The 12,297-nt window shown below is 45.2% G+C and overlaps 1 protein-coding gene across 2 annotated transcripts in view; it reads left to right on the top strand.

The window, feature by feature from the left end:
• LOC102962809 (myosin VIIA and Rab interacting protein) overlaps window positions 1-12,297 on the top strand; it is a 370,133-nt gene that overhangs the window by 50,741 nt on the left and 307,095 nt on the right. For both annotated transcript variants that reach the window (XM_042957165.1, XM_042957164.1), the window contains exon 2: window positions 3,407-3,550. In XM_042957165.1, coding sequence (XP_042813099.1) covers window positions 3,441-3,550 — 110 coding nt within the window. In that variant the 5' untranslated portion in view covers window positions 3,407-3,440. The remainder of the gene's footprint in view (window positions 1-3,406; window positions 3,551-12,297) is intronic.

Raw genomic sequence — 12,297 nt, 5'->3', positions numbered from 1 at the left:
GATCCTTGTATAAAGTGGCCGAGAATTTGGCCAAGTTGTGTTCTAGTGTTCTGTGGAAGGTGGAACTTGTCAGTGAAGAACTTGGGTATTTAGCTGAGGAGACGTCTAAGCAAAGTGTTGAAGCGTGGCCTGGTCTGGCCTTGCTGCTTCTAGCAAAGTGTAAGAGTAGAGAGATGAGTTGAAGAAGAGATTGTTAAGCAGAAGGAACCAGGATGTTTAAGGTTTGTAAAGTTCTCAGTCTATCCATATTGCAAAACATGAGAAAGTGTGTCTGGGGAGAACATCAAGGGTGTGGCTGGACAGCCACTTGCTACACAGATTATGAGAACAACTCAGGGATCGAATCAGCCATTTCAGCAGAAACCAGGAACAGAGCTTTGGTTACCCAGGAGAGAGCTGTAGAGGACCCTCTTGTTTGATGGTTTGGCCTTCTGTGTATTGCATGGGAAGCCAACAGAGTTCTTGAGAATTCATATCAGCAGAAGCACTGCCAGTTTAGACTAAACAGAGACAGGATGAAATGAAAGCAGCCTGGCGTCCTCTGAGATTCTGCGGGATGTGGCCAATAGAGCTATCTGGCTTCACACGTTGTGTTATCCTTCAAGAAAGGGGAAGAATGAGCCCGAAGGCAATTCGGAGGTCCCTGGAGCTGGACTGCCACCATGGCCTGTGGGGTGGGACTCCTCCTGTGGCAAGGCCACCTCCTCAGTTTCAGCAGGGCAAGCTGCTGTGGCTACAGGGCCAGGGGAGTGGGATAGCCACCCTGGTGGGCTCAGAAGGGAGGGCCACTTGGGGGCACAGAGGAAGGGACTTATTCTTGAGGCTTAAAATCTAATGAAATTTGCTCTGCTCTCAGATATGCTTGAGACCCAAGACCCCTTTCCTCTGTTCAGTTTCTCCCATCAAGATTGGGAATGTCAATCCAATGCCTCTCCTGTGTCTTCCATTTTGGAACAGGTAACTTGCCAGATTTCACAGGTTCACAGCTGGAAAAGAATTTCACCTCAGGATGAATCATTGCTCACGACTTGCCTGTACCTAAATTAGATAATATTTAAAGGAGGGGTGCCTGGGTGGCTCAGTCGGTTAAGCGTCCGACTTCGGCTCAGGTCATGATCTCGCGGTCCGTGGGTTCAAGCCCCGCATCGGGCTCTGTGCTGACAGCTCAGAGCCTGGAGCCTGTTTCTGATTCTGTGTCTCCCTCTTTCTCTGACCCTCCCCTGTTCATGCTCTCTCTCTGTCTCAAAAATAAATAAATGTTAAAAAAAAATAAAAGAAAGAAAAGATTTGCCTTTAAAAAAAAAAATAAAGGAGACTTTGTACTTAGAGTTGATGCTGGAATGGGCTAAGACTTTTGTGGCTGTTTGGATGGGCTGAATATATTTTGCATGTGAGAAGGCCATAAATTTGGGGAACCAAAGGGTAGAGGGTGTGGGCCAAGCTGTCACCCTAAATCTCATATGTTGAAGTCTTAACCCCAGTGCCTCAAATTATGACTGTATTTGGAGATAGGACATTTAAAGAGGCAGTTAGGTTAAAATGAGGCTATTAGGGTGGACCATAATCCAGTATGTCTAGTGTCCTTATAAGAAGAAATTTAGACATTGATACATATAGAGAGAATACCATGTGAAAACACAGGGGGAAGATGGCCATCTGCAAGCTAGGGAGAGAGGCTTCAGAAGAACCCAACCCTGTAGACCCCTGGATCTCAGACTTCTAGCTTCCAGAACCATGAGGAAACTTTTTCTGGTGTTCAAGCCACCTAGTCTGTGGTACTCTGTTATAGCAGCTTTGGCAAACTAATACACCTGCCTGTATGTCAATACCACTCTGTCTTAATTAATGTAGCTTTATAATAAAGGCATTCCACACTGAGTAGAGGTAGTGAGAGTGGATGTTTGAGCCTTGTTCTTGACCTTTAGGGAGAGCATTTGGTCTTTTGTGATTGAGTATGATGTTAATTTTAGTTTAGGTTTTCTTTCTTTCCCTTTCTCTCTCTCTCTCTCTCTCTCTGTCTCTCTCTCTCTGTCTCTCTCTCTCTCTCTTTCTTTCTTTCTTCCTTTCTTTCTTTCTCTCTCCCTTTCTTCTTCTTCTTCTTCTTCTTCTTCTTCTTCTTCTTCTTCTTCCCTCTCTCTCTCTCCCCCTTCCTTCCTTCCTTCCTTCCTTCCTTCCTTCCTTCCTTCCTTCCTTCCTTCCATCAATGCCCTGCCCTATATATAATGGAGGAAATTTCCTTGTAGTCTAAGTTTGCAGAGGGCTCCTGTCACGAATGGGCATTGAACCGATCATATGATTTTTCCATTTTATTCTGTTAATGTGGTGAATTACACGGGTTGATTTTGAATGTTGAACCAACCTGGAACTGTTTAGATAAAACCCACTTGGTCTATGTATATAATCATCTTTTTGAAATCTTGCTGCATTGGTTCTGCTAATACTTTACGGAGGATGGTTGCATTCAGGTTTATGCTGGTCTTCAGTTCTAGGCGATTTTCTGGAATTATGTGTTTGATTTTATAAATGGATACAGCTCTTCATTAAAGATGATTTTCAAAAATACCGCTTCCCGTGATTTCTAGGCATGTGCGGCTGGGAGGTGCTCCTTTCAAATACCATCTTTTCTACCGCTGAGAAAATGGCTAAATAAGATGATTTTACTATATTTTTTCCTTTTGCAGAAGAGAGTTTATTGGTTTCTAGTTTATATTTTATAGCCATATGATTAAAAGATCAGGGGATAGGGTCTCCTGGGTGGATCAGTCAGTTAAGCCTCTGACTTTGGCTCAGGTCATTATCTCGTGGTCTGTGAGTTCGAGCCCCACGTCGGGCTCTGTGCTGACAGCTCAGAGCCTGGAGCCTGCTTCGGATTCTGTGTCTCCTTCTCTCTCTGCCCCTCTGCCTCTCATTCTCTCTCTCTCTCTCTCTTTCTCTCTCTCTCAAAAATAAATAAACATTAAAAAAGAAGTTCAGGGGTTATAGTGTATATAGGATATTTTAAAAAGTATTATAATTTATTTTATCTTGGAATTATAGATAATACTTAGAATTTAAAACTTCAAGTCACAAAAATTTAGAAGTTTTGGATCCTGTCTTTGGCATTTAGTGGCTAGGGCCACTAGCTCTCTTGTATGCTTGCTTCATTGCATCGAAAAAAGTAATTTATGTCTTTTTTTCTAATTTAAGGGTTGGGTGGGATGAATGAGACTGGCAGATGATCAGGTACCTTCTCCCTTTCTCTGCGGCCTGACATCGTCTGTAAATGTTTGCTGAATATGAGAGCAGAGCAAGGCACCATCTTAGATGAAACCGTATTAATTTCATGTGAATAAAAAAATGGGTTGATTTTGGTCCCTGGAGCGCATTCCTCTTGCCCTCAATTTGTGGTCTCTCCTTGATTTCTCAGGTCTTGTGTTATCGTCTGTGTTGGGTATTAAATCATGGGGAGGAAGCTGGACCTGTCTGGTCTGACCGACGACGAAACGGAGCATGTCCTCCAGGTGGTTCAACGAGACTTCAATCTTCGCAAAAAAGAGGAAGAACGGCTAAGGTGAGATGCGTCTGTTGCCCTCCTGGGTAGCACGGGACAGCTTTCCTGAGAATGTTCCTCTCCGCTAGCCCCGAGTTCGAAGTCTTTATGTCATGTACACACACTTCTGTTTATAGGAAGACTGCCCTGTCCTTCACAGAAAGGCTCACCAGCTTCAATGCTGGGCACCATAGTGCCCGTTCGGAAACATGCCTCCCCGTCAAGGTTTTCCTTGGGCTTCTCACCCTGCACAGTTTCAGCTGCAGGAAAAGTATACCTTGTGATGACAGTGGCTATTTGGAGCTTGCAACTTGGCTTTAATTTTCCTGTTGGCAGGTAGTAATCTTCCTGTTGCTGAAGAATAAAGTGTTAGGTGAACAGTTCTTGGAAGAATTAGACTCACAGAGTCTGTACAATCTCCTGTTAGAATACTCAACTCCCATGGTGCAGAAAAAGAGTTCCAAAGACCTGGTATAAGAAAAGTGCCATCTGGCTGGGCTGGGGTCACCTGGCCTAGCACCACCTTCCTCATTTTATAGAGGAGGATACTGAGGCCCAGAGGGGGGCTCTTCCAACGCTCTAGTTGGCATTTCCTCGTGGAATGTTCTGAGAAATACAGTTGCTGCTCATTTGGGTAGAAATGACTAAATTTGGAAGAGGTCAGAGTGATCAAAATGAGGTCATATGTTGGGTCTAGTGTGTTGGAACTAGAGAGTAAGTCATCATTACCTGCCCTCGTCCATCCGTCTGTTTTCCCTTGGAATCTGATGGGTTTATCATGGCACTGTCTTCTTCCTTAGCCACCGAGCTCAAAACCCCTTTGTAATTCCTCCCCTGACTTGGTCCCCACGCAGGGCTGGACCAGGCACTGCTGAATCTGCCTCCTCACCATCTGTCCCCGACTTTTCCCCAAGTCCAGCTTTTATCACTGTCATCCTGGGAACTGTCATAATCCTTATGGCCTTCTGCCTCCACTCCTCCAAATAGCCAGGGCTGTGCGACATCTGAGCCCCAACCATGTCCTTTCCTAATCAGCTTAAAATGTGGGTTTTTTTTTCCTTTTCACTTGGGGTACGTCAGACTTTCCATCTCTTTACGTATTACCTCCCTGACTAGATTATAAGCACTCTGGTATAATCATGTCTGTTTCTATCATGGGTTTTTTTCTCTGTCATATTATATATGGTTAATATGTGCTTGTTTGAAGGAAGACAAAAAAAAAAAAAAACAACCACCTGTTAATTAAATAATTAATTGATTTACAAACCATGTGCCAGGCACGGTTCAAGCTGCTGGGAACATGGTGAGCAAACCTAGTCTTTGTCCCATGGAGTTTATATTCTAGGCACCAATCATGGGTGCCTACCGAGCACTTGAAACGTGATGAGCCTGAGTTGGGATGTGCTGTGTGACATACACACCACATTTCAAATTTAGTGCCCGACAATGTGTCCTGCCTTAGTAATAATTTTGTATTGACTTCATTTTTGAAATGCTCTTGTTATACGAGATATACGAGGGGAAAGAAAAAAACATTAAATGTAATTTTCGCGGTTTCTTTTTACTTTCTCTAGTATGGCTGCTCGAAAATTCAAAATTCTGTGTATGTCTCATGCCATATTTCTGTTGGATGGCACTGCTCTAGAGGGAGGAGAGAGAGGGGAGATGAACAAATAAAAATGTGTTTAGATACGTTCAGTAGCGGTGAGAGCCATGAAGAAAGATAAAGCAGGGAAAGGGGCAGAGACTGGAGGAGGGTGGCAGGTGCTGTTTTTCTGTGGGCTGCTCAGGGAAGACCTCTCTGGGGACGTTGGGGACATTTGGGCAGGGATCTGAAGGAAGCGAGGGAGGGAGCTCTGCGGCTACCTGGGGGGACATTAGGCGCAGCAGAGGGACCCACAGAAGTCAAGTTTCTGACTTAAGGACATGCCTTGTATGTTTCCCCGAGGAGCTAGGAGGGAGTGAGCCAAAGAAACACAGTACAGAATGGAATCTCAGCAACAGCCTGAGCTCAAACCATGTAGTAAGTAGAGAATCTGTGGTAAAGCCCTGAATCTCACTCTAGGTGGAGGAATCACAGAGTTTTTAGCACAGGAGACATGGTGGCCTGACATCTGCTTTATAGGGTCGCTGTAGCTGCTCGGTGGGGGGTGGGGGGGAGGCATCACAGAAAGGCGGGACTAGCAGCGGAGGAACTGATAGGAGGCAGCGGTCCAGGTGAAAGGTCGGGCTGTCTCAGAGCAGGGGAGGTGCAGCGGGTGGTGAGTGGTGGTCAGATCCTGGATACGTGTCAGAGGTTGAGCCAACAGTGAATACTGCCGCATTTCCTTACTGGGATATGCAGTGTAAGGGGGCACAGAGTCAGGGAAGACCGTGAGGTTTGTGGCTTGGGTGACTGAGAAAATGAAGTTGCCTTTCACCGAGTGGAGAAGACAGAAAAGCAGAGAGATGTCAAGTCGGCAATTCCGTACTTGCATCTGGCGTTCAGGTGGGAAATCCAAGCCAGAGATAAACACTTTGTAATAGAAATGGCCACCAAAGGGCAGCAGAGTAGGCAGAGCCTGGAAGTACAGTATAATGCCAGTCAACACTAAGACTGTTGGGGGTTTGTGGCCACTCATTTCCACTGAGACCAGTTTCAGCACGGTAGTGTGTTTGCGCCGCGTTATCCAGCTTTTCTCCTCAACGGGACCACCAACAAGACTCATGTCTAACTCAGTTTTGTGCCTCAAGCTCTGGGCACTGGGCCTGGCACATAGTAGGCATGCCCTAAATATCTGTGGAACAGATGGATGAGTGTAGATGGGCTGTCAATCTATATGGCCATCTTTATGTGTGCCTTGAAGAAGCAGTCTTCCTATTTTCTAGGAGTCATAAAGACCAGCTGTGTATCATGCCTCATCTCCTGCAGACTCGGGTATGGGTAAACCAAGAGTGTATTCAGTGTCTTCTGACTGTGGATACTTGTCTTAGCTTCACTGGAGTCATGTGCTGGACTGCGTAGAAGAGTTGCTTTATGGCTTGGTTTAGGGAGACTTATTTTTAAGGGCAGTGCAGTTGCCATTACAGTAGCTTGCCAAGGTGGGCGCCATCTTTCTTTGAGGACTCTTGGCCTTTGGCCAGTAGTCAGTGACTCTCCTGCAGTTCCATACAAAAGCACACTCGTGGGAACCTGCATGTGTTAGGAAAGAATGATACTTGAAGCCATCAGTGCCTCAAGAGGAGTGACACAGCACCTCTTCTGTCCCTGGGAGTGGATGATTTTCCTCTGAAGACAGCCGTCACTATTGTCCTTCTACCCAAAGCCCAGTCAACATGCTTCCGTGAATGCTGACCAAACTCTGAATGATTTGGCCTAGGACCTTATTATTGGGTAAGAAGAGGTTGGGACATCACCACCTCAAAACCACCGAAATCATCAAAACATTTGCCTCACCTTTTCGGCATTGCTTGGATTTAGGGTGCATGGGAGAATCTAGGGAGCTGTGTTATAGCAGGCATTTTTGAATTCTTTAATATTTGCTTAAATGACCATAAGACTCAGAATGGAGGATTTTTATTTTAAAGTTTTAATTTGAATTACGTGTCTTTCCTCCTGATCAGCTGTTTTTTATTTACCTGGTTTCTCTCGTGAGCTTTGGTGGGGGTAGGATTGGGTTTAGAAGTTATGCAGTGTTTCTAATGATCTTCAGCGTGGACATAAAGTGCGGCAAATAAATAGGTGGTGGAAGTGTGAATTAAATGTCCTCAGAACAGAAGGGGAGCTAGTGGGACTGAAGAATTCAGCACAATTAGGTCATGGAAATGAATTCACGAAAAGAGAACTAGAAGGTGCAAAGCAGTCACCGTGAACTGGCACTGCCCTGGGTACTCTGTAAAGTCATCTTACTGCTTCCTCCCTGGAGTCTCTATAAGGTGGATCTCCATGTTACCTGGAGGCACCCAAGCACAGAGAGGTTGCAAAGCTTGCTCAGAGTAGCACGGCTCGTTGGGGACAGAGCCAGGATTTTGTTTCCCAAATTTCTCTCAGTTATATATACTAGATGAAGCCTTTTCAAAACTGTCTCCCTTCTTTCCTTCCATCCTCCCTCCCTCCTTCCTAGCCCTTTTTCCTTCCCTCCCTTCTTCTCTCCTTCTTCTCTACCCCTCCCCTCCCTTCCCCTTTCTGTATTTTCCTTTCCTTCCCTTTCTTTCCTCTGTCTTTCTTGTGGTTAGGACCTTGTTTAACCAAAAGATAGCCCGAGGTGGTGAAGAGAGTCTGGTTTTAGAGTTTCAAAGTATGAGTTTGGGTCTTAGCTTGAGCCCCAACCCTTAGAAGTACACTTACTCCTTCGGTTTAAATTGAACCTCTAAAAAAATGGGACTAAAGGCACTTGCCCTATCTATTCCATTATGTTGTTGTAAATACTGAAATAAATGATGCATTTAAATGTGTTTTATGGGGGCGCCTGAGTGGCTCAGTTGGTCGGCTCAGGTCATGATCTCATGGTTTGTGAGTTTGAGCCCCACATCTGGCTCTTCAGTGCCAGTGCAGAACCTGCTTGGGATTCTCTCTCTCTCTGCCTCTCTGCCCCTCCCCTGCCCATGCGCCGCGCTCTCTCTCTCAAAATAAATAAACTTTTAAAAAGTGCTTATGAGTTGTTAAAGATATATATGTAGATCATAGTAACTGACATAGATGGTCGGAGAGCATTGACCAGTAGTGGAAGCACCATGACTTGGGGAAGCCTTTCAAGATGGCGAGCCAGGACGGAATCCTCACGAACTGGAGTGACAGGCAGGTAGGATGGATAGTCTGTGCCTCAAGCCAATCTCTCTGTCCTGAGTTCAGGCCTACAGAGTACACTCTGGAGAACGGTTAGCACATGGCTTCCAGATGGCCCTCCCGGGACATCCCACAAGTACCTCCGTCTGCTGTGCCCAAACGGTGCACTCTCCCAAGGTGGCAGGGGATGGGGAGTCACAGACACTGGCCTGACTTTGTAGACCCGGCCTTCAGCAGGAGGAACAGCGGGCTTCTGCAGGGCCTTTCGGATTTCCCAGACATACCTGGGCGGTCCATTATGATTTAGTGTGCTCTGGGTAGACTTTAAAAAAAATAATGGCACATTTTAAATGAAGGTTAGGGCTCTTTGCTCAGTTTATTCCTAGGTTAAACTGCCTGTGGGCTGTGGGGAAACGATACTTAACAGACATTTATTGGGTGCCTACCATTTGCCAAACACCATGGTGGGTACTGAGTATAGAAGATTAGTGAAACAGTTACATGTCCTGCCCGGGGACAATGACACACATTAAGCAAGCAATCCTACAAGTGGCTATGTAACTTCAACTGTGGAGAGTGCTCTGAAGGAAAATTGCAGGATGCTTCATCAGAGCATACACAAAAGAACGGGTTAGATGCTGGGGGGCATAGAAGACATTCCCAGGAAACTGACATTCCTGCTCATCCTCAGGGCTGATCTGGAATGAGCCGCGTCAAAAGTTACGTGGATGTTTTGGTGGCAGCTTTGGTATGTGTGCCCAGGATCACGTTGTACCAGGCTCCCATCTCCCCACCTTGGGCAGTGGGATGGTGTCACTGAGCATTTATATACCAAACTGGTTTCAGCAATGCCTGTGCTTGGCTGTAGAAGGTTCTCTGGTCACAAAAACAGAATTAGATATAAGAGTATAAATGAAATGTGTGAAGAGGTGACAGGGCTTCTAAGCCGTTGCTTGGGAGCATTGCAGAATCTGCCCCCGGACCAGGTGTCTGAAGATTCGACACATCCTTTTTTCTGGTTCGCTGTGGAAGGGGGAGAGAGACTCCCTCACTGATGATGAGCCCACAGAGTAAAGTCATCATTAGACCTCACGCCCATGCTGTTGTGGATCTTGGTCCCCATGCTGACGTGTGGATCAATTCTAAGCCCATCTTGATAGGCTGGTGGAGAACTCAGTCATTATTAGGGTGGCCTGTCGCCCTGCTTCTGCAAAGATCCCAGGTGGGTATAGTCCTGAGGTATTGGAGATTCTCTCTGGTTACCTGTCCATCCACATAGGTTTCTTTTTTGATGCCCATTATCTCAGGCCACGTGGTCCTGTTGGTTGGGCTGCTGTGTTGCCACATCCAGTGTAGATGTCCCCCTGCCACTCTGCCTAACGACCTGTGGTCTCCTCCTGGTCTAATGGAAACCTTTCTTCGCGCCCACTTGCTGCCCTTAATGGTTGCCCTCCCCGCCTTGCTCTCCTCTGAGTCCCCAGGCAGCATTAGTAAGTAAGTTTGGAATCTATAAAAGATGTGAGGAGCCCTTAACTTCCAGCAACTTCTACTTCTTGCCCTGTAAAATTTCTGCAAGCCCAGAATTGACAAAAGCAAATAATACCCATAAATCTGTAGGGCTCGTATATGATTTGATACCTTATGTTGGCAAGTGACCTTGTCTTCTGTGCCCAAGGTATCTTCACTTGGCCGTGGTCTCAGTCATAATTGAGCCCTTAGCAGCTGTCCTCTCCAGAAGTCCAGAGTGAAATGTTTCTCCTTGGGCTAGCTTCTTATGTGAAGAACATAGAGTCAGGTTTGGGTTTTCATTTATAATGAGAAGTCAAACCAAGCATCATTGTATTTTTGTACGGGATTACATTTTTGGTTTCTAAGATGAATTTCACATAAACTTAAGTGCACATAGCTTACACGTGTAGTTGAACTTTGATAAATATATGCACAAATGGGTGTGCCTGGGTAGCTCAGTTGGCTAAGCAGCTGACTCTTCGTTTCGGTTCAGGTCATGATCTCACAGTTCATGAGTTCGAGCCCTGCATCGGGTACTGACAGTACGAAGCCTGCTTGGGACTCTCCCTTTTTCTCTCTCTCTCTCTCTCTCTTTGCCCGGCCTCTCTCTCTCTCTCTCTCTCTTTCTCTCTCTCTCAAAATAAATAAATAAATAAACTTTTATATACATATATATGTGTATATATATATATATATACATATATATATATATGGATGGATGTATACACACACACACACACATAAATGTAACCAATATGCTAATGAAGATGTAGAACATTCCATCATCTCCCACAGTTCCCTGCCTCCAGTCAGTCCCCTTGTCTCAGTAGTAGTGACTGTTTTGATTTCTTTATTTTTAAAAATTTTTTTTAATGTTTAGTTATTTTTGAAAGAGAGAGAGAGACACACAGAGTGTGAGCAGGGGAGGGGCAGAGAGAGAGGGAGACATAGAATCTGAAGCCGGTTCCAGGCTCTGAGCTGTCAGCACAGAGCCTGACGCGGGGCTGACTGTTTTGATTTCTATTACATGGTAGGTACTCTTTAGGATCTGGCTGTATTGATGTATGTATGTATGTATGTATGTATTTATTTTTGCTCAGCACGGTGGCTTTGAGATTCATCCATGTTGTGGTGTACATCAGCAGTTAGTTCCTTTATTTTGCTGGGTAGGACTCCCCGGGGTGATCCATGCTGCCCCAGCTTGTGGACCCCTCCTCCTGTTGTTAATTGCGTCCTTTCCAGATTCTAGCTGTTACGAACAAGCTGCTATAAGCGTTCTTGTACAAGTCTCTGTGTGGGCTGTGCTTTCATTTCTCTTAAGCAAATACTTAGAGGTCAAATTGCTTGGTCTTAAGGAGGTTCACACAAGTAGAAAGTACAAAAAACCAGCGTGTATCCACTCCAGTCGTAGCAACTACCGGCATCCAAAGGCAGTTGCGGACATGGTATTATTTTGCCTTGAAATACTTCATCATGCATCTCAGAAAAGGCGCTTTATTACGTGGCATAATGCATGTTCACAGCTAACAGAATTAAAATAATTCCTTACTATCCCCTGTTATTTGGTAAGTTTATCCGGTGGTCTTTTTTTAAAAGGTCTTTTTACGGTGAGTGTTTTCAACGGAGAATGAAAAGTGTCCACTCACTAATAAATGTTTTGAATCTAAAGTCCCTTAGTTTTGTCATGACTTCTGACTTAAATCAGCAGGCCAGAGCAGGACTGGGTGCCTTCCGGGAATAGTTTTACTTTTGATTTGTTGTTCTCATGGTCAGGCAGAGTTAGAGATGGAGCTTAGTTTTGTTGTAATTTTCCCCTAAGAAGGTCCTTTGTGGCAATTTTTTCCATTGATCTCCCTCCAAATTCTATTAAAAAATTTCTTATCCATAACTTAAGTGTTCTTTTTCTTCTCCCAAAACCATGTATTTAGGTTGGGTGGGATATTTTAACACATGCAGAAAGGACAGCATGGTCGTCAAGGTGGGTGAGTGGAGAAGGGCACAGTGTGGAATGTTACAGCCTCCATTTTTTCTAGGGCTCCCAGTGAGCGACCAGAAGATGCCTGTCCCCCACTCCCCCCAGCAGCTTATGATGGGCACAGTCACATCACAACTGGGGTGTATACATCAGCTCTTATGTATCACCTCTTATGCGCACGCAGAGGTCTTACTACATAAAGTGATTCTGTGGACCCCATATCAGTAAGATTGCGTGCTTTCCCAGTGCTGCAGATGTGGGGCATTGAACATTTAATTTCATGAAAGACTATGTGTAGAGTGGGACTGTTTGGAGAGAGACCAAGACCTGGACAGTCCTGAGACTGGTAGACATGCAGTACCAGAAAGCGGAGGGGACACTTATTTGCAAGTTCAGTAGAGTGAATGCCGATGCACTTAGCTCTAAGACACACAACAGCATTGAAGCTACAAAATAGAGGATGTTGGAGAACACAAGACATGTTGATTTCTGTTCCTACCTTCCAGGGAGCTTGGGTCT

This window comes from Panthera tigris, chromosome C2 (genome assembly GCF_018350195.1).
Source record: "Panthera tigris isolate Pti1 chromosome C2, P.tigris_Pti1_mat1.1, whole genome shotgun sequence".
Lineage (NCBI taxonomy): Eukaryota > Metazoa > Chordata > Mammalia > Carnivora > Felidae > Panthera > Panthera tigris.
The sequence above is the reverse complement of the archived record's forward strand: the minus strand, read 5'-3'. Positions and strand labels throughout refer to the sequence as shown.